General features: G+C 48.3%; 1 protein-coding gene across 6 annotated transcripts in view; it reads left to right on the top strand.

The window, feature by feature from the left end:
• Window positions 1–25,171, top strand: part of NAT8L (N-acetyltransferase 8 like) — a 52,147-nt gene that overhangs the window by 17,054 nt on the left and 9,922 nt on the right. The window contains exons 3-6 of one of the 6 annotated variants that reach the window (XR_014007559.1): window positions 17,512–17,698; window positions 17,950–18,002; window positions 18,667–18,843; window positions 19,317–19,586. The exons of 1 other annotated variant lie outside the window; for it this stretch is intronic. Coding sequence is in view for 4 of the 5 variants with exons in the window: in XM_081191884.1 (XP_081048010.1) it covers window positions 17,512–17,698; window positions 17,950–18,002; window positions 18,667–18,764 (338 nt within the window). In the remaining variant the exon portion in view is untranslated. Of the gene's footprint in view, window positions 1–17,511; window positions 18,026–18,666; window positions 19,587–25,171 lie in introns of those variants that run through there. 4 more of the 6 variants (XM_081191884.1, XM_081191883.1, XM_081191882.1 and 1 more) reach the window with 4 other exon arrangements.

The raw sequence follows: 25,171 nt of genomic DNA, 5'->3' as shown, positions 1-25,171 counted from the left end.
CATGATTTACCACATGCTTCCAACATTACAAGCCACTTACGTATACAAAGTATTCTGTTCATCCTTGGGGGCTGGACACAAGGACATGGCGCCCCAGCAGCCTCGCTTGACTCCCTGCAACTTCTTTCCTTTTAACTTTTTACTATAGAGCAGATGTGTTGTTGTGATAGCGTCAGGCAGCTCCACCCGCTCCAGATGATTCTGGGGGAAGGAAAGCTGGCAAGGGTGACGGTTGTGCTTCGTGCCAACTGTAGCTCTGCAGTGAAAAGCTGAAAGAAAGTGGAATGCTGCCCTCCTCCTTGAAGCAGCAGGGCCTCCACTCTTTGAGAAGTGGAAGCAGAGGAGGATTGGGGAATGTTTTCCAGCTCGGGGTCTGATTTCCACAGGGTAAGGCAGGCCAGGCAATGTGTTGCAGGACCATGGAGAGCTCCTAAGTGAGGCACTTTCCCCAACAGAGGCTAGAGGTGGACTGAGACCTTTGGAGCCTCTGCCTCCAGTCCACCTATCCGTGGCTCTGTCTGCTGGGATGTGTGTGGCGCGGTGGTCTAAACCAGTGTTTCCCAACCTTTTTTGGGCAAAGGCACACTTGTTTCCTGAAAAAAATCTCGAGGCACACCACCATTAGAAAATGTTTAAAAAATTAACTCTGTGCCTATATTGACTATATATAAAGTAATTCTCTTTAATAGGAATCAAATAAACACAAAGAAAGTATTTTACATTGTCTGGTTTTGTTTTTAACAGAAATGATTGTGCGTGTTTTTGGTACTCAGAGTTGTATGTAAGTGAGCTGGGCTAGAAGCAGAATGGAAGCTGGAGACCTAGAGACATGCTTGTTCTGGGCTGGATCCAAAGCTTTGATTACTGTCTCTCATTTTGCAGTTGTCTGATTGGTGCTCATACATAACGGAGAAGGAAGATCGGTTAATTCTGTGAGCTCCTCCATTTTATGCTCAGGTTGCATAGATGTGTAAATAAAACCATATGTTCTAAAGACACCACAGTCTCCACTGACCTTCATTCTGGGGAAACAAAACCTGTGCAAGCACTTGGAACCCCTGGATTCTCTCATCACTTGTAGACTGGGGTGGCCTGCAACAGTTTGCATTGAAAAACCTTTGCAGGATCCTGCCTGGGGCCGAGTCTTGCTTTGGTGTCCCTGTTACCGTAAGTAGCAGTGGACACTGGAAGAAAGCAAGAATATACACTGGGGAAGTATTTCTAAAGTTTTGGGGAACTTTTCCCCAACCTACCTCCACTCTCCTCACCCCGAAGAAGAAGAAAGAAAGCCAAAAGGTTGGATTTGCAGACAATACTTCTTGCCATAGCCCAGTAGTAAAAGCGTTTCAATGCCATATAAACAAAAGTGGTGAGATTTTAAACAAGTGATCCATTCAAAATGTTTAAAAAGTGTGAAAACAGGGTCCCTCGAGAGTTTCAGATTCAAGTGAGAGATCTGATAAACATGGTCTCTCTCTCTCTCTCTCTCACACACACACACACACTTCTGAATGCCTTAAGGCCAACGCCAAGAATTTCCCGGCTCCTCCGTTGCTGTCTTTCCCACAGTTGTTTCCCTTGCCATCCGCTCAATAGCAGCCAGCTCAGAAAAAGATGGGTGGCTGGCGCTGTGTCTTCTCCCCCCCCCCCAACCCATGGGCAAACCACATTCTTCCCCTTTTGAGGGAGACGTTCCCCTTTGAGCAATGCCCCATTTGAGTGAGACTCCTCCCGACTGGTGGGCAACTGCCTTTGTCCTTCTGGGCCTCCGGATCCCATTGCTCCCTCCAGCACAGCAATAAATATCTGAAAGAAAGGCGGGGGGAGGGAACCTGCCGCGCTGCCTTCCTTAGTCATTGCAGATGACTAGCCGCAGGCAGACGGCGAGAGCCCCGCACTGGGCGGCCTCTCCTCGCCGCCGCCGCCCCGCCTTTCGCCGCCCGACTCGCCCGCCTCCCTCCCACGGCACACCAGGCAACATCTCGCGGCACACTAGTGTGCCGCGGAACACCGGTTGGGAAACACTGGTCTAAACCACAGAGCCTAGGACTTGCCGATCAGAAGGTCGGTGGTTCGAATCCCCGCGACGGGGTGAGCTCCCATTGCTCTGTCCCAGCTTCTGCCAACCTAGCACTTCGAAAGCACGCCATTGCAAGTAGATAAATAGGTACCGCTGTGGCAGGAAGGTAAACGGCGTTTCTGAGCGCTCTGGTTTCCGTCACGGTGTTCCGTTGCACCAGAAGCGGGAAGAAGCCGCATGACCCAGAAAGCTGTCTGTGGACAAACGCCGGCTCCCTCGGCCTGAAAGCGAGATGAGTGCCGCAACCCCATAGTTGCCTTTTTGACTGGACTTAACCGTCTAGGGGCTCTGTCTACGCTTCTGCAATCCCTGGCCTCCCACAATGGCGCTGTTGAACCGGCAAGGTATGTTAGGAGGCACTTGGCTCCTCAGGCTCGGGGAACAGTGGCCATGAAAGTTTCCAGCCCTGGCTCTGTGGACCTGAGTTGTGGTCCAGGGGACTCCTACTCACCAACCTCAGATCTAGTGGCCTCTTGTCATCGGGCTCAGAGTCAGGTACCTTCTGCAACCTCTGATTGTGTGTCTTGATCATGGCTGGACCCCGGGGTCATGATTACAGTGGTACCTCGGGTTACATATGCTTCAGGTTACAGACTCTGCTAACCCAGAAATATTGCTTCAGGTTAAGAACTTTGCTTCAAGATGAGAACAGAAATTGTGCTCTGGCGACGAGACAGCAGCAGGAGGCCCCATTAGCTAAAGTGGTGCTTCAGGTTAAGAACAGTTTCAGGTTAAGTACAGACCCCTGGAATGAATTAAGTACTTAACCCGAGGTACCACTGTATTGCATTCCTTTCTGGCAGCCTTCCAGTGGTGGGCAGGACTTAGAGCAGTGAGTGTAACATATCTTCTTCTTTTTGCTCGCACCACAGCGAATTTTTTATTGATGAGAAATACACTGGAAAACAAAAAGAAACAACTAACAGTGCTTGATTTATAACACAGAACACAACTACTTTATAGTATGACTATGGAACATCCACAAAGTACAAAACATGCAGCTGCATAAGAACACAAACCATTTCCAATATATAATTATAAACAACTCTGTTACATATGTATTTTAAGTATGTGTACAAACTTAATGAGAGGTGAGAGTTTGATTTTGGTGGCTAATCTCATTTATATTAGGTCTAATTTGGTGTTTTGTTTTTTTATATATAAATTTATTTGGTTTTCAGATTAAAGTTTCACAACCACATATCCAACAAACAAGACTCTAAAAATCTCCTCCCCTTTGTGGGTCTTATTGTTAATAATTTCTTCCTGCGCTTTTTATGATAATCCGAATCTTTTGCATCTCCGTTATATCATTATACTGTAGGCTACATTCTGACATGCAAAAGTCATAATTTCACACATGCGCACACTCCCTCCAGGGAAGCAAAAATCATTACCACAATTCAAGAAGACTTTCCAGCCAAACAAAGCGTTGAAGGAAGGAGTTGGGCTGGTAATGGGTGTGTGAACTGAGGGAAGTCCCAGTGGCTTTATCATGGAGAACAGAAGGCCAAATTTGGCACCTAGACCTAAGGATCCTCACTCCCCCCCATCCAAAAAAAGAAGAAAAAGGTAAAGGACCCCTGACAGTTAAGTCCAGTCACAGACGACTCTGGGGTTGTGTGCTCATCTCGCTTTACTGGGCAAGGGAGCCCGGTGTTTGTTCACAGACAGTTTTTTTCCGGGTCATGTGGCCAGCATGACTAAGCTGCTGCTGGCGAAACCGGAGCAGCACACAGAAGTGCCGTTTACCATCCCGCTGGAGCAGTACCTATTTATCTACTTGCACTTTGACGTACTTTCAAACTGCTAGGTTGGCAGGAGCTGGAATCGAGCAACAGGAGCTCACCCTGTTGCGGGGATTCGAACCGCCGACCTTCTGATCAGCAAGCCCAAGTGGCTTAGTGGTTTTTAAAACCCCTATCCTAAGGCCACCACAATAAACCTTGGCTGCCCTGATGGATAACCTTTGAGAGAGCGGAGCCATGTGTTCCTCTTGATTCCCCTTGATTTCTTAACCGCTCTTGATCCCATCAATGGCAGTATCTTGCTGAAGATACAGTTGTAGAACAGTTCCGCTCCAACCTGCAGGTCCAGTTCTCGAAAGGAGAATTTTTGGACCTGCTCAGCCCTATGATGTTGTTGTTCTGGGGTCTTGCAGTGTTCCATTTCCTCCTCCTCTAATTAGAATACGCAGCTGCTACTGGGGGCCATTGCAGGATCTGGAGCAAGATGTCAGCGATACACTTCTTGACCTTGAGCTCTTCTCACCATCTGAGTCAGGTGAAGCTGTGCAAGTGCTGAATCAGTGCCTCCTGTCATCCCTGGCCATTGGTCATGCTGGCAGGGCTGACCAGGGTTTCAGTAAACCACAGAGCTTAGGACTTGCAGATCTGAAGGTCGGTGGTTCAAATCCCCGCAACGGGGTGAGCTCCCGTTGCTCTGTCCCTGCTCCTGCCAACCTAGCAGTTCGAAAGCACACCAAAGTGCAAGTAGATAAATAGGTACCGCTCCGGCGGGAAGGTAAACGGCATTTTCATACGCTGCTCTGGTTCGCCAGAAGCGGCTTAGTCATGCTGGCCACATGACCCGGAAGCTGTACGCCGGCTCCCTTGGCCAATAAAGCGAGATGAGCGCCGCAACCCCAGAGTCGTCCGCGACTGGACCTAATGGTCAGGGGTCCCTTTACCTTAACAGAAACATACTTTTTTTGTTTTCTATTTTGTGCCTCCATGGAAGGAATGTTGAATATCAAGTCTTTTGTGCTTGCAGTCTCTCACATGTTCCCCTTTCAGTCTGAAAGCAAAATATATTGTAGAAATGCACATGTCAATAGAGGACCAGTGTTCTTGTGTTCAGTGCAAAGTTGTTAAAGCAGTTGAATTGCGGTTCTCCTAAAAGAAACAAAAAATGTTACTTCTATTAAAGGGAGTAAGGCTGTTTTGGATTATGTCGATTTGAGGGGGGGTTTTGCAGGCAATAGTCAGGATCATGGTACTGGGAAGTGAACTTGCAGCATATTAAAATGCATTTTATAATTGATTTGACAGTGATTTCTTTTGACAAGTGCGTGAGCCCGTTTCCTGAACATAGCAAATTCCAGAAAAGGTTGTGGTTTTGAAAACAGTACTGCATTCCTGACTATATATATATATATATGGCATATAGTGAGATAATATGTGGATTTTCTTTAAAGATAGCCACCTCTAAAATGGCTTGTTCTTTTTAAAAACCATTTGCATATTTGCTCTGTGTGAGAGCTTTCTCAAATTTCGCATATATGTATAGTTATCTGAAACTGCCATCTGCAACTGCTTTCAAGGTATAATTCTGCTGAGCTATTTCCTTAATGTATCTGGAATAAGATTCTCTCCCCCCCCACCCCCCGGTTCCAAGCCATGTTGCAACAAAACTGAGTTGATCGTTTGCACTGTATATAATGCAAGCAATCCAATTTGCTTCAGACTTGAACTTACTGTTACTGTGGTTTTATAGGCGAGTCATTAGGGGCCTTGGGCTGTATCTGAGAGTGAGGCCAATAAGATTACACTGCAAGATCAGGTTTTTCAGAATTCTAACAGTCTGCAGATTTATACTGATAATGTAAAAGGAGAAGAAGAAGTAGTAGTAACTCGTGACCAGATACTATCCTGTCTTGCTTTCTCATACTTTCTTCCCATCTAGTGCAAAAGCCACTGAGGTTTGCTTAATTCACTCTTTTCATGTCTCAGCCGATTGCTAAGTATTTGTATTTATTTTACAGTGGTACCTTGGTTCTCAAATTTAATCCTTTCTGGAAGTCCGTTCCAAAACCGAGGCGTGCTTTCCCATAGAAAGTAATTCAAAGTGGATTAATTTGTTCAGGACAAAATAAATAGCAAAAACAGACGGACCTCATCGTAACACTCAAAACGGAAGTGTGGCGCTCAAATTGGAAGCGTAACACTCAAAATGGAGTACGTTCGGCTTCCAAAAAAAGTTCACAAACCGGAACACTTACTTCCGGGTTTGTAGTGTTTGGGTTCCAAGTTGTTTGAGTACCAAGGCGTTTGAGAACCAAAGTCCCACTGTAAATCTTTTTTTAAAAAACAGCAACCCATTTTTAAATCTTTTGCTTTAGAATTGTACATATTTGTGAAGCATGTTTTAAATCACAGTTGCCAACTTTTCACCTAAAGTCAGTTGCCATATTTACATCTGTCGTGCTCCTGTGCTGCTTCCAGGTTTCCTGTAGGCACCAGGCTAGGCAGTGTGAGAACAGGATGAGGGACTTTGATGGAGCTTTGGTCTTGATCCAGGAGGATCTCCTTAAATTCTTATTGCTGCTCTTCCATCTTCATCAGCCCCAGTTGTCTTCTGCGCCCTTAAACGAGTGACCATCTCTGCTCTTTATGCCTGGAATCAGGGTGGATAAAAATCAATGATCTTTTTTAAAAGATAAAAAAATTGGATTTTAAAAAAATATATCTAAATTGGATTTTTAAAAATATATTTAAATTGGATTTTTGAAATAAAATGCTTTTAGAGGAAAAATCTCTCTAAAGATAGTTTTCTGTTTAAGTTTCATTATAGTCCAAAGGCTCATCAGGAAATAAAGATTTATTTTAAGTTTTTCATGTGTGCTAAAACTCAGTCTAAGCTGAGTGGTGACACCCCTTTCCTCCGCCCCTGCCCAAACCAGTGATCGGATTTCCTCTCTGAGAATCCCAGAGGAGCCTTTGCACCATGTCCAGACTTTGGTTGGATCCAACATCTGCTACAAAGGGATCCCCAAAAGCTCTCCTACAACTAATCCAGAATGCGGCAGCTAGACTGGTGACTGGGAGCGAGACCACATAACACCGGTCTTGAAAGACCTACATTGGCTCCCAGTACGTTTCCGAGCACAATTCAAAGTGTTGGTGTTGATCTTTAAAGCCCTAAACGGCCTCGGCCCAGTATACCTGAAGAAGCGTCTCCACCCCCATCGTTCTACCCAGACACTGAGGTCCAGCTCCAAGGGCCTTCTGGCGGTTCCCTCATTGCGAGAAGCCAAGTTACAGGGAACCAGGCAGAGGGCCTTCTCGGTAGTGGCACCCGCCCTGTGGAACGCCCTCCGACCAGACGTCAAAGAGAAAAACAACTACCAGACTTTTAGAATACATCTGAAGGCAGCCCGGTTTAGGGAAGCTTTTAATGTTTAACAGGTTATTGCATTTTAATATTCTGTTGGAAGCTGCCCAGAGTGGCTGGGGAAACCCAGCCAGATGGGCGGGGTATAAATAAATTATTATTATTATTATTATTATTATTATTATTATTATTATTATTATTATTATTACTACTCCTCCAAGAAAATACTGCTCCTTTCCACGTGGTTTCTTGGGTCCGGTTTATTTTTTATTTCTGCTAACCTGTGAACACAACTCAGCGCTTTCAGGACCTTGCCCAACCCTCACTGTTCCAAGACGTGAATATTTTTTGTTCCGCATACAGTGGTACCTCGGGTTACATACGTTTCAGGTTACATATGCTTCAGGTTACAGACTCTGCTAACCCAGAAATATTACCTCGGGTTAAGAACTTTGCTTCAGGATGAGAACAGAAATTGTGCTCTGGCGGTGCAGCAGCAGTGGGAGGCCCAATTAGCTAAAGTGGTGCTTCAGGTTAAGAACAGTTTCAGGTGAAGAACGGACCTCCGGAACGAATTAAGTACTTAACCTGAGGAACCGCTGTACTATACAACTGGCAGAAACACGAAGCATTTCACCCCCCACCCCCGTCTCTTCAGCCTGAAAATGTCTCCGGTGCCGCTCACAAAGATCAGTAACAAAGCCAGACAGTCAAACTGTGGGTATCCCTCCGAGCGAGAAATTTAAAATCGTATCCAAACACTTACATCAGGGAGGTGGGAGAGGAGAGTTAGGCTGCTATAGTTAGGCTGGTTGGAGGAGGTGAGAACGTGTGGGAGCAGAGGGGAGGGTTGGTGGCTGGATAGAAGCAGAGAAAATGAGAGAAGGAGGAGGGTGGAAAGGGGGGAACGAAGAAAAGACGAGATGGAGAGAACAAGGAAGTGGATGGAGCTAAAGGGAGGGAATAGGAAAGGCCTCTGGAGAATAGAGGGGCAGCCAGGAGGAGATATTTCCTCTCCAACCCTGCTACAGGACCTGTGCAGGTAAACAGTAATAGTGATCATTATAATCACCATCATCATTAATAGAGCTTTGATAAATGCATCAATGGATAAGGGTAAAGGGACCCCTGACCATTAGGTCCAGTCGTGGCCGACTCTGGGGTTGCGGCGCTCATCTCGCTTTACTGGCCAAGGGAGCCGGCGTACAGCTTCCGGGTCATGTGGCCGGCATGACTAAGCCGCTTCTGGCGAACCAGAGCAGTGCACGGAAACACCATTTACCTTCCCGCTGGAGTGGTACCTATTTATCTACTTGCACTTGTGCTTTGGAACTGCTAGGTTGGCAGGAGCAGGTACCGAACAACGGGAGCTCACCCCGTCGCAGGGTTTCAAACCGCCGACCTTCTGATCAGCAAGCCCTAGGCTCTGTGGTTTAACCCACAGCGCCACCCGCGTCCCATCAATGTGTACATATGGATAAACAGTGCCAACCCTTGCGGGGAGGGGGGGAGTTCGGTCAGACATTTTCTTGCCCATTACAGTGTAACTCACAAAGACAAGCAAGGCACAGCCGTGTGATTTTTAAACTCCCCAACTAATCTATTCTCTAGCTGAGTTGTGTGAAGAATATGTAAAAAGAGGGCATGGCACACATTGTCTTGGACCCGGCCCTGTTTACCTACGCAGGCAATCTTTTGTTGTTGTCACGTTAAATAACTGCATGCTCACAGTTTGCCATCTAAGCAGAGTAAAACCAGGTCTAAACAGAACAGGGGGTGTTATTTCCCATTCATAAGCAGCCCTTTCACGTTCAGATTTGATATACCAGACTTAGAATTCTTCAGAATCCTAAATCCATTTTGGCATGTTTTGTAAAAAATTGTGTAATGGAGGAAATTTAGTCACTCTTCTTTGAAAGTTACAACGCTGTGCCCAAGCTTCTTTATTCTGCAGGCCTGAAAACTAGAGTTTTGCTACATGTAGGTCTCACATTAGGCAGTTTTTGTTTTGTTCAGTATAGAATTATGGATTTATGAATGCGTGCATTTAGAGAACGGCAGCCTACTTCCGCTTAATTGTGAATTGGGTGCATTATTTGGGACTCAGCAGTGCATGTAAGAACTTAAAGGTAAAGGTAAAGGGACCCCTGACCATTAGGTCCAGTCATGGCCGACTGGGGTTGCGGCGCTCATCTTGCTTTATTGGCTGAGGGAGCTGGCATACAGCTTCCGGGTCATGTGGCCAGCATGACTAAGCCGCTTCTGGAGAACCAGAGCAGCGCACGGAAACACCGTTTACCTTCCCGCCGGAGCGGTACCTATTTATCTACTTGCACTGGCCTGCTTTCGAACTGCTAGGTTGGCAGGAACTGGGACCGAGCAACGGGAGCTCATCCCGTTGCGGGGATTCGAACTGCCAACCTTCTGATCGGGAAGTCCTAGGCTCTGTGGTTTAACCCACAGTGCCACCCGCATCCCTTATGTAAGAACTTACTTTGGATTATATCCAGCTTGTCTCTTCTAGAGCTACCCCCAGATTGTTGCACCCAGCAAGTTTGTGGTTTGAGCAACAAAACCTATTGCTTCTTCTAAAAAAATGGTGCCCCTTGTTATAATAGGGTCATGTCACCTGCATGAAGGGGAAAGCTCCTGAACGATGACATTTATGTTAGAGAATGGTTTGATTCGCATTGCATTTTAAGCCAAACTGTGATTACCAGGACCAATCAAACATGTCCCTTGCAAGAGCTGCCTGTCTGTCTTCAACCCCTTGTCCTAATTTACCTAAAAGGAAGTCATGTGCTGTATATATTTTGGGGGGAACATCAAGAAGTCTTCTTGGGCAATAGTCTTGGAGGAACATCTCAATTGCCTTTATTAAAGATGGGAACTAAAATACAAACTGTCCAGCCAGCTGGCAATATCCAAGTTGAATTTACTGTAATAAACGGAAGTGGCTCATTGGAGCCCACCAGGCTGGGACAGTATGGAATAAAAAACAACCAACCACCAAGCAATGACTTGTCTCTCCCTGGTGATTTGCCCAAGGGCAAATCTCTTTAAAAGGCATTTTCCTTCTGTTTTGTTAACAGTGGTCAAATACCTGCTCCACCTCAAAACCTGCTCGTGGTGTAGTGGTTAAGAGCGGTAGACTTGTAATCTGGTGAACTGGGTTCGATTCCCCGCTCCTCCACATGCAGCTGCTGGGTGACCATGGGCTAGTCACACTTCTCTGAAGTCTCTCAGCCCCACTCACCTCACAGAGTGTTTGTTGTGGGGGAGGAAGGGAAAAGGAGAATGTTAGCCGCTTTGAGACTCCTTCGGGTAGTGATAAAGTGGGATATCAAATCCAAACTTTTCTTCTTCCATTCATTACACAATGGATCTGAAAGATCAGGCTTGTCGATTGTACATGGATAAAAGGTTCTTTGCTTCCACAGTTACCATATTTTTCGCTCCATAAGACACACTTTTTTCCTCCTAAAAAGTAAGGGGAAATGTCTGTGCATCTTATGGAGTGAATGCGTGGTCCCTGGAGCCGAATTGCCCAGGGGCGAAAAGCAGATCATGCCTTTTTTTTTTAGAAAGAGGGAAAGGGGTGTTGAAACAAAGCCGCTGAGCAGCTGATCGGCAAGCGATCGGGAGAGAGATAAGGGACTCTAGATATAAAGGAGGCTGCCTGGGAGGAGGGAGGTAAAAGCCCATGGATCCTCAGGATTTTTGCACTGGGTCACCCCAAATTCACCATCAGATCACATAGCATGTCCATGGCTATGGCCTGCATCAAAAAAGCACACATCCACTGTTTCGTGGGGCCGCAATGGCACGGATCCACATGGATTCTCAGGATTTTTGCATTGGGCTACCCCAAACTCGCCGTCAAATCACATGTCTGTGGCCACAGCATGAACCACAAAAATCATACACCCACTGTTTCGTTCAGAATATTTTTTTTTCTTGTTTTCCTCCTCTAAAAACTAGGTGCGTCTTATGGTATGAAAAATACGGTATCTCTCAACATTAAGGGGTCTTCAGGGACTGTACAACCCTGGGGGTGGGCTCACACTCAGGGGGGAGGGGCGGCAGCTTCACACAACATTGATGCGATGCAACTGTCTCATCTGAAATGTGCAAATGTTTTCAACCCAGACCGTTGCGTAGTTGCGACCTGACTGATGGCGGAAACATACATCAAAAGCAGAGGCACAGACTTGCCATATCAGCTCTACTCATTGTGCAGCAGATGGGCGCACCCCGTAGACATCCTCCTTTTCCAGCTTGACATAAATTTAACATGGCTGGTACGTCCCATTTCTCACGGGGAGCTGTAAAAATACACCCCCGAGCAGCAGTCTTGTTGACTGCCTTTGAAAAAACGAAAAGGTCAAAGCAGTTTGAAAAAGCGCCGCAGGAGCGTCTAAGCATTGTGAGAGGAACTTTGGCCTTGCGACAAATGAGTTGTTTGCTATGTTGCATCATTCTCATCTCTTAACACCCGGTTAAGGAGCCGTAGGAATTACCTGTGCAAAGCAGGAATGAAACAGCGTCTATCTTTTGAGGCAGATGATTTTAGTGTCCATTGCTGATGTTGTGCAAAGCAGCGAAGTGCTATAAGTTCACTGGCTGAGCGCATGCATGAATGAAGGAAACCTCTCTGGAACTTCACCTGAGTGAGCTAACAAAGAATTCCCTTGGAATTCTGAGAAAAGTGCTGTGCAGTCCTTTTCTGTTTTCGTCATTATTTGTATACTGTCCTATACTCTGCCCGCCCCCCCCCCCCAAGCCTCGCTGATGTAGTCCAAAGGAAAGCAGAGCAATACTTTGGCACCAGGTTGGCTGTACAAGTTACCATTTTGGAGCGTCTCCACTCCCATCGTCCAGCCCGGACACTGAGGTCCAGCGCCGAGGGTCTTCTGGTGGCTCCCTCCCTGCGAGAAGCGAGGTTACAGGGAACCAGGCAGAGGGCCTTCTTGGTGGTGGCGCCCACCCTGTGGAACCCTTCAGATGTCAAGGAAATAAACAACTCTCTGACTTTTAGAAGACATCTGAAGTCAGCCCTGTTTGGGGAAGTTTTTAATGTTTGATGTTTTATTCTGTTTAATATTCTGTTGGGAGCCAGCCAGAGTGGCTGGGGGAACCGAGCCAGATGGATGGGAAAGAAAGAAAGAAAGAAAGAAAGAAAGAAAGAAAGAAAGAAAGAAAGAAAGAAATATACCATTATAGGGGCCTTCACTCGGGATTTTTGTAGGGTTTACTCCTTATTATTCCTTCACATAGATCAGGCATAGCCAAACTTGGCCCTCCAGCTGTTTTGGGACTACAATTCCCATCATCCCTAGCTAACAGGACCAGTGGTCAGGGATGATGGGAATTGTAGTCCCAAAACAGCTGGAGGGCCATAGATGTCATAGATGGACAACCTTCCCAGGTTGACGAGCCCCACCTGCTCCTCATTTCCCTCTGCAGCATCCTCCTTAATCATTGGACCCATTTTTTGGTCCCATTCACCACAATGGTTTCATATAGATGTTAAAATAGCATAGGAGACAGAATGGAGCCCAAAGCTATGGGGCCAAGCATCAGTCTCCTAAAATTACAGTCTGGTGATGACCCTGCAGGTAGGAGCAGTGCCTCCAACTCCCTGAATCACTCCAGAAGAAAACTATGGTAAAGGATGTCAAACGCCACTATTTCGGGCTCCTGTTATGTATGCTTTGCTTTCTTTCCAAAATGCAAACACAGCGGCTGCCTGCGGCAGTGAGAAGGCATCACTCGGAACAACCTGCGCAGGGACTTGGGTGGGTGAAATTAAAAATGGGAACGGGAGGCTGCCAAGGTTTGAATTCCCCAGCAGGACTGTCATCGTAGTAGTTCCGAATGACTCAAGCGAGTGAACCAAGCTGCGTGTGTGTAGCCAACAACAACAATAATAGCAGAAGGGGGAGAGAAAGGAAGGGCTGAGTCAACAGACAATCATGTCTGGGGGAGAAATTCCTTCTCGCTCATATTTTGTTGCAAAGGCCTAGAAAATGAGCAAACTTAAGCCCACGCCTTTTGGTGTTGGTGGCAAGGAGTCTGAGGTAGAATTCGTTTACGACGCTCCATATGGGGAATGATCCATTTTCATGTGCATAAATTGAAATAGATTTCTCTGGCGATAACTGGGAGGTGACAACTCTGTGTGCTGATGATTTCCAGCCCAGCTTCTCAGTTTGAGGCAGTAAAATGTAGTGAGAGACCGTGTGGTGTAGTGGTTAGAGCACTGCTCTAGGACCTGGGAAAGAGACCAGGCTTCTAATCGCCCACTCAGCCATGAAGCCCCTTGGGTGACCTTCGGCTAGGCACTCACTCTCAGCCTTAACTTGCGGGATTGTTGAGAATAAAATAGGGAGAAGTATGTATAGCTGTTTGGGGGAACGGTGGGATATAAATTCAATTAAAAAATAAACGTGCTGGATCAGTACTTGGGATCAGCTGACTGCTACTACAGTGTGATGTTCAATCTGTTCTAAATGGGGTTGCCCTCTGTCATAGCCCCATTCGGGACCGCCTCTCCAGGTATGCCCTGCGGAGGACCTTAAGGTCCACAGATGACAACATTTTGGAGGTCCCAAGTTGCAAGGTGCTTAGATTGGTCTCAACTAGGGCCAGGGCCTTTTCAGCACTGGCCCCGACTTCGTGGAATGCTCTGTCACAAGAGACTAGGGCCCTGCGGGACTTGACAGCTTTCCGCAGGGCCAGCAAGACAGAGCTATTCCGTCTGGCCTTTGGTTTGGACTCAGTCTGACCCTTATGTTTCCCTCCCCTTATGGTTTTGATCTATGGGCTACTATTAAAATGAGGCTGCATTTTAAATTATATTTTAACCTGTATTTTAAATTGGTCTTTAAAAATATATATATATTGTAATTTTACTGGTGTTAGCCACCCTGAGCCCAGGGAGGTAAAAGGTAAAGGTAAAGGGACCCCTGACCATTAGGTCCAGTCATGGACGACTCTGGGGTTGTGGCGCTCATCTCGCTTTGCTGGCCGAGGGAGCCGGCGTACAGCTTCCGGGTCATGTGGCCAGCATGACTAAGCCGCTTCTGACGAACCAGAGCAGTGCATGGAAACGCCGTTTGCCTTCCCGCCAGAGCGATACCTATTTATCTACTTGCACTTTGAGGTGCTTTTGAACTGCTAGGTTGGTAGGAGCAGGGACTGAACAACGGGAGCTCACCCTGTCGCAGGGATTCGAACCGCCGACCTTCTGATCATCAAGTCCTAGGCTCTGTGGTTTAACCCACAGCGTCGCCCGCGTCCCTGAGCCCAGGGAGGGTGGGGTATAAATAAAAAAAAAATTATTATTATTATTATTCGAGTCCCATTGCTGAGTGAGCAGGTGTTGGGAGTCTCTGAGGTACACTCACCTGAAAGCAGACTCCGCATTCAAAGTCAGACAGTCCAGAGGTCAGGGAACTCAGATGATCTCAGAGCCCAAGGGTCCAGGATGGAGAGCAAGAAGCAGTCAGCTAGAGCCATGGACCACAATCGTCGTTTCCAGCATCCGACTGCTGCTGAGGGCTCTCTTTAAGAAGGCCGGAGCTAACTCCTTCCCATCAGTGCCTTCTCTGTATCCTTGAAGGCTGATCAGCAGCAGGTGGAGTCCCTTTGCCTCCTTCCCCCTTCAGGCAGCTGTTCAGCAGGTGAAGCTGACTCCTGGCTCACAACACCTGCTGGTGGATAACCTCTAGACGGGACAATTGCAAAGTGTTGTACATGGGGCCACCTTTGAACACCTTATTGGGCACTTTGGTTACTATAAAAAACAGCTGTTAGGTTACTCAACAAGGCCGGATTAAGAAGCATAGCTGTCAACCGTCCCTTATTTGGCGGGAAAGTCCCTTATCCCAGCGCCGTGTCCCGCTGCTGTCCCTTATTGATGATGTCCCTTAAATTTCCCAGGTTTCAAAGGAAGCAGCTCCTCTCCCTCCCTCCCTCCCTGCTGGCCAGGGAGGAGGGAGGCTCCAACTGTGTTGCTTGGCTGCGTTGCTCACCCAATAAGGAGTCTAAGAACGACTGGGGGGTGGAGCTTGCATGCCTTGTGCCGATCAAATCGGCCGCGTTGCCTGGGGACTCGCCTTTGCTCAGCGCTTCCCAGCGGAGAGGTGACGGTGGTTTTCCTTGCTGCATCCCCTTTGCCGGGTTGCTGCACTGTGGGAACCACCGCTTGAGGCTTTGTTTGGCTGCTGGCTGGGCTTTCTGCCTTTGGCCCGGAGGGGCTCAGAAGTCGAACATACCTGTGTTTGGAAAATCCCTTATTTTGGCTGCTGATCCCTTATTTTCGAGGCTGCTGGTCCCTTATTTTCAAATCTGTAAGTTGACAGCTATGTTCAGAAGGCATTTGACTCCTCCTGATGTTGAACTCTGTCCCGAAATGCAGACCGTATTGTAGTAAAAGCAGAGCCATCACGTGACGAAAGGAGGGCCATGCCTATCTCCCCTCCCTCAATCAAACACAGAGGAGGTTCTCCAAAGTGGAACGGTGTTTGGGGTCAGGTTCATATGGGGCAATTGGACTAGGGCGTCTCGTTGACCCTCAAGCATAATGTATAATTCACACAGACTTTTATCTGCATCTTCCTCAGGTGTAGGAGAGGCAAGAACGGGTGGTTTGTAGACAAATATATTATGTGCCTGGAGGACACATCTGGAAATCTTAGAAATTGTCACGGGCACTGCAGAGAAGAAAAGCTGGCAATGCTAACTATATATGCCACTTCAGACAATGGAGACCCAAGATTTAGCAAATGTTTGAAACTCATAACTGCCAGGACTATTACAGTGGTACCGCAGGTTACATACGCTTCAGGTTACATATGCTTCAGGTTACAGACTCCGCTAACCCAGAAATAGTGCTTCAGGTTAAGAACTTTGCTTCAGGATGAGAACAGAAATTGTGTTCCGGCAGCGCAGCAGCAGCAGGAGGCCCCATTAGCTAAAGTGGTGCTTTAGGTTAAGAACAGTTTCAGGTTAAGTACGGACCTCCGGAATGAATTAAGTACTTAACCCAAAGTACCACTGTACACCCGGACTGCAGTTTGCATTGCAAAATTAAATGAAAGGTGTAAAAGAGCTTAATCATACAGGAATTGTCAGCTTTGTCTTAGATAATGTTTGGCTGCTGGTCCTATTCTCTTAGTCTTAGTCTCTCTCTCTCTCTCTCTCTCTCTCTCTCTCTCTCTCTCTCTCTCTCTCTTTCAATGTACCTACACTAAGAGACCACCAGGCACAAGCAATCTGGCCTTAAAATTTGCCGATGGTGCTACACTTAGGCCTATTGAAGAACAAACGCCCCCGAGTGTTGGTGAAAGATGTGACTTTGTGTGCCTGTGTACAGTGCATCAGAATTAAAATTGCCACCAGTGACTCACTCGAGAATTGGGGCCAGCTATACACAAATGGGTTGCAGGCAGCTTTGTATCTTGTTTTCTTAAGTAATTATAGGGGTGGGAGAGATTGAGGCTCACTCTGAAGGCAGTGCCTAGGATGGGAAGGCCCTCTCCTCACCCTCCCACTGAGATCAGAAAGGAGACCACATACACGCCAAACATGACTAGGAGTTTAAGCGAAAAATGCTCCCTCAGTTCCTTTATTTTCAGGGAAAGCATGGCTTGATAACAGTGGCGTAGCGTGGGGGGTGCAGGGGGGGCCGGCCGCACCGGGTTAGGGTTAGGGGGCGCAAATCCACGGGTTAGGGGGTGCAAATCCATGGGTTAGGGGGCACAAATTACTTGCCTTGCCCCGGGTGCTGACAACCCACGCTACGCCACTGCTTGATAAGGACATTTGGGTCAGTTTCAGGCTATACCATCAAATCATTTGGGACATCCGAGACGCATGGAAGCATCTTGGTGAGAGTTTGATGTTTATTCCAATCTGACGATGTGGGAAATGGGATTACAATGGTATCTCGGGTTACATACGCTTCAGGTTACAGACTCCGCTAACCCAGAAATAGTGCTTCAGGTTAAGAACTTTGCTTCAGGATAAGAACAGAAATCGTGCTCCGGCGGCAGCAGGAGGCCCCATTAGCTAAAGCGGTGCTTCAGGTTAAGAACAGTTTCAGGTTAAGTACGGACCTCCGGAACGAACTAAGTACTTAACCCGAGGTACCACTGTACTTTCTACCAGGTACTCATCTTAGAATCCTGTTGGTTCCATTGTTGGGCCTGAACCGTATTTCACACATAACATGTCTCAACGGTGTACGTTTGCTTCCTAGACACTGCATTTATTGCATCAGAGTGGTTGTGTAGAGAGGCCTTCTTTGTTTGCAGAAGTCATTAGCACTGACGGAGGAGAAAACACCCCCCAGACAGCAGCTATGGTGATGGCTTCCACTCACCGTGGACCTTTCACTAGCCATGACCTCCTAGACCCTTCAGACATGTGGGGTTTCCAGGATGCTGAGCCAAGTATGAAGCTCTCTGCTGCAGACGACAGGCACCCATCAGCTTCCATCTGGTAAGTACAATGGTTATTGTGCAGTCAGCATGCTAATGGGTTGGGCAGCCTGGAAGTCCATAACTAGTGTGAGATTTTGTTGGGGTTAAGTGGACGTAGGCTGTGTTTTTCATGGGTTACGGTGGACGTGTTTGATGGTTGGAGGCAGGAGGAGATGAGCCTGGGGGAGGAGTTGATTCCTGAAAGAATAAGGGGAAAGCAGAGGTTGATTCTCGAAGCTAGTGCATATTATTTCTTTTCTATCTTTTCAGGTGGAGAAAAATAGTTGCCACAGCACCTTCCAATGTTGGCTGCTGGAGCCAAGGTAGGTTTCTGCAAATGAATGGTGTGGGAAGGGGTCAGGCCACATAACTTGGCTGTTCTTTGGGTTGGACATTTGGACTGGCAGCAGGAAGCCGTTGGAGAATGAAAGACCACGGATAGGCTAGTACAGGGTTTCCCAAACTTGGGTCTCTAGCTGTTTTTGGACTACTATTCCCATCATCCCTGACCACTGGTCCTGTTTAGCAGGCATAGGCAAACTCGGCCCTCCAGATATTTTGGGACAACAGTTCCCATCATCCCTGACCACTTGGTCCTGTTAGCTAGGGATCATGGGAGTTGTAGTCCCAAGACATCTGGAGGGCCAAATTTTCCTATGCCTGCTGTTTAGCTAGGGATGATGGGAGTTGTAGTCCAACAGCAGCTGGAAACCCAAGTTTGGGAAGCTCTGGGCTAGTGCTTACAACTACTCACCTCTCTTTCGTTCTCTTACTCTTCTCCTCCTTTGCTGATGCTTGCGCTGTCCTGTCAGACCTGGACAGCCATGTTTTGGATGTGGAAGAGTAAGAGTAAGGATGACAGCTTCCTCTTAACTCTTGGCGACATCCACTGCACGTCTGCTTGCAAGCAAGCTTGGGGGGGGGGGTTAGTACAAAATGCGTTCAGGGCAAAACAACTGATTCCAGATCTCCTCTCCTGTGTTGCAGGAGCAGCCAGAACGGCAACAGCAGAACCAGCACCGTACCACAAGTTACGTGAAGTCTGCTTTGTGGACAAAGAGCGCTCGTCTGGTCTGCCCCTGTAGCTGCAACCAGACCCTCACGTCTCAAGCGCAAGATGTTAAGAGCAATGAAGTAGCAAAGTTTGCTGATATTGAATAAATTGTTGGGGGGGGTTGTGTGTGTGAGGAGGCAGCTATCCCTCGTCCTTGGACTATGGTGGGAGGGAGTTGACCACACCAGTCCCAGGGCTGGCATTGTTTCAGGCACTGGTTGGGCATCTGTCAGAAAACATGGAAGCTTAGGATCCTATAGTGCCATGCCTTCCCTGCTGCCAACACCACCTGGAACACACCTGCCGCCATTTCAGGCAGAACACAGAATACGTCCCATGGGCACACCTGAGCGGCCCTGGCGTTGCTTCTTGCGGCTCCTCAGCTGGGTGTAGGATTGCACCTTACAAGTAGCTAAGTGCAGTTTCGTGCTGAGCAGAAGGGCTTTCCAGTTAATGTACTCCGAGCCGAGTCCAGTAGCTTAAATAAGAACCACACGCTTTGGGATAGAAATGCGCACAGCAGTGTATTCTGGTGTTGAGGGGCAGCGGAAACAATAACACGGTGGGTTTTTAATTCCTGCAGAACCAGCACCCTTGGGGTACGGGGAGATCAAGAACCACCCCCATGCTCCCGCTGAACCACGCACACCTACAGAGCCTGCCTTCCTTGAAGGAAATCTCCAGGACGTCACAGAGAATATTCTACGGACTATTTTGCAGAAAAAGGCAATGCATATTTGTACAGTATATGTTCCAGAGCCTCCCCCCACCCCGTTTCTTTCTTTCAAAGTTTCTTCAAGTTATTATTAGAAATTCTCTTTCTGTATTAAAAATGGAGTTTGCCTTTTTCCAATTTAACAGATTGCGTGTGCATTTGTTGCCTCGCCAGTTCTTTTTCCCCGGTCTCCAAGGAACACAGTAACCCTCTTCCACTGACTGCTGGCTCTGTCACTTTCTGTCTGCATCGCAAGCTGACGCGTTGTCAGTAACACCTGAAACAGATGATTTGAACATCTAGCAGAAACCTCTGATCTCAGGGCTTGGCTCACAGACCATACTGTCACCCTGGCAACAGGACCCAGCAGTGCTGGTTCCTGGGGGCGCCCAGTGGTTCTCTTCTTGTTTACAAGTGCTGTTTTCATTTAAAGGCTTTCCCCTTCAGCTCCTTCCCCATAATGCCATCATCCCTCCAGGCTTAGAAGGAAGAGGAAGCGTCTCTGCATGTGAAATCTCCTTCCTTTAAAAAAACTTCCCTCCATTACTGTCCAAGCCTTAAAGAAGAAAAAAAAACTTGAATTGGGTCAGAGCAGCAGAGCTGAGAGACTATTTACTACAGCATTTTCCCACTTAACCCTCACCAAGTTGCTGTTGGCCTCAGTTGAGGAGAAAATGCAACTTCTCAGCATTTTGGCTCCCCCCCCCTAATATAGCTCCCTTCCAGTCTAGTTTTCAGAATAAAGGTAAAGGGACCCCTGACCATTAGGTCCAGTCATGGCCGACTCTGGGGTTGCTGCGCTCATCTCGCTTTATTGGCTGAAGGAGCCGGCGTGTAGCTTCCGGGTCATGTGGCCAGCATGACTAAGCCGCTTCTGGCGAACCAGAGCAGCACACGGAAACGTCACTTACCTTCCCACCAGAGCGGTACCTATTTATCTACTTGCGCTTTGACGTGCTTTTGAACTGCTAGGTTGGCAGGAGCAGGAACCGAGCAACGGGAGCTCGCCCCGTCGCGGGTGCTCGAACCACCGACCTTCTGATCGGCAAGTCCTAGACTCTGTGGTTTAACCCACAGCGCCACCCAGTTTTCAGAATACTGAAACTTAAAATCAAGTCCTGATCCCTGGGTCACTTCACAAGGACAATAGTTGCATGCCAGGGCCCCGTAACCCCCTGATATAGAAAAATAACCAAGATGCAGGTGGTGTTGTGGTCTAAACTACTGAGCCTCTTGGCCTTGCCGATCGGAAGGTTGGCTGTTCAAATCCCTGCGATGGAGTGAGCTCCCGTTGCTCTGTCCCAGCTCCTGCCAACCTAGTAGCTTGAAAGCACATCAGTGCAAGTAGATAAATAGGTACTGCTGCGGCGGGAAGGTAAACGCCGTTTCCGTGCACTCTGGTTTCCATCACGGTGTCTCATTGCGCCAGAAGCTGTTTAGTCATGCTGGCCACATGACCCAGAAAGCTGCCTGCGGACAAACGCCGGCTCCCTCTGCCTAAAAGCGAGATGAGCGCCACAACCCCATAGTCGCCTTTGACTGGACTTAACTGTCCAGGGGTCCTTTAACTTTTTCTTTTTTCACCTTTAGTACAAAAACCAGACAGGGCAATGAGTAATGAATGGGTCAAACAGGCCACAACATTATTGATTACAGATGTGAAGGTTTTGCCTAAGGCATTGGGTATACCATTTTAACTCCAGCCCATCTGCTGGGAGTGTATTTAGGGTCAACCCAACCTTGGGCGGGTCCTATGACCTATATCAAATAGGGGTACCCGCCCTGAGGGGTCCCCATTTGAGGAGTGCTACGGCCCTAGGTCCTGCCTGGTTGTCTGGACTGAAGCAGCTCCTCAGGGATTCCTTTATCAGGATACACTTTCCCATGGAGGGGCAGACAGAGGCTACAACCTCCCCTCCATCCAAGACTCAGGCTTACCCAGTGCATAGCTGCACAAAGTTGTGGCGATTGCTATAGAATCATAGAATCATAGAGTTGGAAGAGACCACAAGGGCCATCGAGTCCAACCCCCTGCCAAGCAGGAAACACCATCAGAGCACTCCTGACATATGGTTGTCAAGCCTCTGCTTAAAGACCTCCAAAGAAGGAGACTCCACCACACTCCTTGGCAGCAAATTCCACTGTCGAACAGCTCTTGCTGTCAGGAAGTTCTTCCTAATGTTTAGGTGGAATCTTCTTTCTTGTAGTTTGGATCCATTGCTCCGTGTCCGCTTCTCTGGAGCAGCAGAAAACAACCTTTCTCCCTCCTCTATGTCACATCCTTTTATATATTTGAACATGGCTATCATATCACCCCTTAACCTCCTCTTCTCCAGGCTATGAGGAAGGAGAAAACCACAGGGCCAGAGCCCATTTGCCAAGTGGAAAAATTCCTGCCCGGCCCCCAAAACAGTGGCCAACAATGTCCATAGCAAGGTCAAGAGCCAGCAAATAGCCAGTATTGGAGGGTGGGAGAAGAGGCCTGGGCAGGCCTTCTGTTTATTCCCAGGGTGCGGACCCAAGTGAGGCCTGGGGAGGTCCTGCACAGCAGCCTGCCTTTGATTGGCCAGTTTGCAGGCAAGCTACGATCCGACCAGGCCCCACACCAAGAACCATCACAGGATTGTGTGGGAGGGGGTCAGCACCAGGCCGCAACACCGCCTGCCCAATAGAGGCCAAGCGGGCTTGTAGAACCTGCAAATCCACTACTCTGTCTCATGTTGATTCATGCAAATTAGGAACTCTTTGTTGATTTGCCATAGGTGATCCGGTGAGCTTGTGCATCCTATTGCAGCGATTCGCAACGAACAGTTCTCGAGGTTCTTCTTCAGCTCGCCATGTTTTTAAAGGTGGTTCAGATTGAAAGGGTCAGTTGATCATGGGTGTTGTGACAGGGCCTCTTCTGTGGTGGCGCCCACACTTTGGAAATCTTCCCAAGAGGAGATTGCCTAGGACGTTCTCTTCTTCTGGAAGAAAGCCAGAATTGTTTCACTCGGTGAGGGAAGACTACAAGTTTGTTGGCTGGGGTTTTGTTTTTTTGCAAGGATATGACTCTGTTTCTGTCTTTCTGTGTGGACTTTGACATTTCAAATCTCAGCGATGTCTCGAGCAAGGCCAAAATTTGGCAACCTCTCGCCTCCCGTTCGGCTCAATTCACTGTGACATAGTTGTGCCCCCTAAGCTCAGCGCCCATTGCTGTGGAACCGGTCTTAGTGTCCTACGTCTGGCTAGGGGTGGTTGGGGCCTGGGGTCAGATTGGCAGAGCACACACTTGACACAGACCCACGTGTGGGATTTTGGTGGCTGCGGGAGAAAGAGCAAGACTAGGGGGCTGAGAGGGGGCAGAAACACGGGAGCTGAAAGTGGGATAAGAAAGAGCAAGGTGAACGTATGGGGCAGCAGGAGGGAGAGCCCAGGAAAGCAAACTCTCTTGTTATGATCTGTGCCAAAGCAACAAAACCCGCCTGCTGCTTCCCCCCCCCCCCGTCCCCAGAGGGCTATGTCGGCTGAGCTGCTCTCTCTGAGACCATAATTGCAGCGTCGGTGAGATCAGAATAAATCTCGAGTAAATTCTGACGAGATTCAGGGACGCCATGCAGAAGGAGCACCGCATTTTTCGCTCTATAAGACGCACTTTACCCCCTCCTAAAAAGTAAGGGGAAATGTGTATGCATCTTATGGAGCGAATGCAGGCTGCGCAGCTTTCGATGAAGCCAAGAGAGCAAGAGGGATTGGTGCGCACCAATCCCTCTTGCTCTCCTGGCTTCAGGGATAGCCACCCGAAACCTCCTGAGCGCAGCGAGAGCGCTCCCGCTGCGCTCAGGAGGCTTCGCGTTGCTTTTGCTGAAGCCAGGAGAGCAGGAGGGATCGATCCCTCTTGCTCTCCTGGCTTCACTTCGCTGGAGAGCCAAGCCGCTGCGCAGCTGTAGATACATACTAAAACTACAAATTCCTTATACATAAATCAGGACAAAGAAACATGTCATCTCTCCTTGCCGTCTTCTCAGAGAGAGAGTCTAAACAAGAGCAATACACAGAGTGGAAGTTTCGCTCACGGGACCCAGCAATCTGTGCTGGAAAGTAAACAGACATGTGACACGCCACAATCCCATGTCCACAACAAAAGGTGGAATAGAATCGCCCAACACCAAGTTGGTGCCCACCAAACTGCTTCCTGGGGGAGCGAGGCCCAGAGTTTGACTATTCGCTGTGTACTTTCTTTTCTCTGTCCTAAATCTTCCAACCTTTGCCCCCCATCCCCACCCGGCTGAAGGAGCATGAGTTCTAGTCTTCGGAGAGAGAGAAACGTCTCTGTCTGCTTCTTCCATCCTGCGCATAATTTTACAAACGTCTATCGTGTTGCCTCTCAGTCACCTTTTCAAAATACCGTATTTTTCGCTCTCTAAGACGCACCCGACCATAAGATGTGCCTAGTTCTAGAGGAGGAGAACAAGAAAAAAAATGTTCTCTCCCTCTCTGTGCAGTGGCCCTTCAGCGAAGCGGCAGGAGAAATGGAAGGGAGGGAAAGCTGCGCAGCGGCTTGGCTCTCCAGCGAAGTGAAGCCAGGAGAGCAAGAGGGATCGATCCCTCCTGCTCTCCTGGCTTCAGCAAAAGCAACGCGAAGCCTCCTGAGCGCAGCGGGAGCGCTCTCGCTGCGCTCAGGAGGTTTCGGGTGGCTATCCCTGAAGCCAGGAGAGCAAGAGGGATTGGTGCGCACCAATCCCTCTTGCTCTCTTGGCTTCATCGAAAGCTGCGCAGCCTGCATTCGCTCCATAAGATGCATACACATTTCCCCTTACTTTTTAGGAGGGGGTAAAGTGCGTCTTATAGAGCGAAAAATGCGGTGCTCCTTCTGCATGGCGTCCCTGAATCTCGTCAGAATTTACTCGAGATTTATTCTGATCTCACCGACGCTGCAATTATGGTCTCAGAGAGAGCAGCTCAGCCGACATAGCCCTCTGGGGACGGGGGGGGGGGGAAGCAGCAGGCGGGTTTTGTTGCTTTGGCACAGATCATAACAAGAGAGTTTGCTTTCCTGGGCTCTCCCTCCTGCTGCCCCATACGTTCACCTTGCTCTTTCTTATCCCACTTTCAGCTCCCGTGTTTCTGCCCCCTCTCAGCCCCCTAGTCTTGCTCTTTCTCCCGCAGCCACCAAAATCCCACACGTGGGTCTGTGTCAAGTGTGTGCTCTGCCAATCTGACCCCAGGCCCCAACCACCCCTAGCCAGACGTAGGACACTAAGACCGGTTCCACAGCAATGGGCGCTGAGCTTAGGGGGCACAACTATGTCACAGTGAATTGAGCCGAACGGGAGGCGAGAGGTTGCCAAATTTTGGCCTTGCTCGAGACATCGCTGAGATTTGAAATGTCAAAGTCCACACAGAAAGACAGAAACAGAGTCATATCCTTGCAAAAAAACAAAACCCCAGCCAACAAACTTGTAGTCTTCCCTCACCGAGTGAAACAATTCTGGCTTTCTTCCAGAAGAAGAGAACGTCCTAGGCAATCTCCTCTTGGGAAGATTTCCAAAGTGTGGGCGCCACCACAGAAGAGGCCCTGTCACAACACCCATGATCAACTGACCCTTTCAATCTGAACCACCTTTAAAAACATGGCGAGCTGAAGAAGAACCTCGAGAACTGTTCGTTGCGAATCGCTGCAATAGGATGCACAAGCTCACCGGATCACCTATGGCAAATCAACAAAGAGTTCCTAATTTGCA

This window comes from Podarcis bocagei (assembly GCF_964188305.1).
Source record: "Podarcis bocagei genome assembly, chromosome: 4".
Taxonomy (NCBI): Eukaryota; Metazoa; Chordata; class Lepidosauria; order Squamata; family Lacertidae; genus Podarcis; species Podarcis bocagei.
Note: the sequence above shows the minus strand (reverse complement) of the source record. Positions and strands in the feature narration are given on the sequence as shown.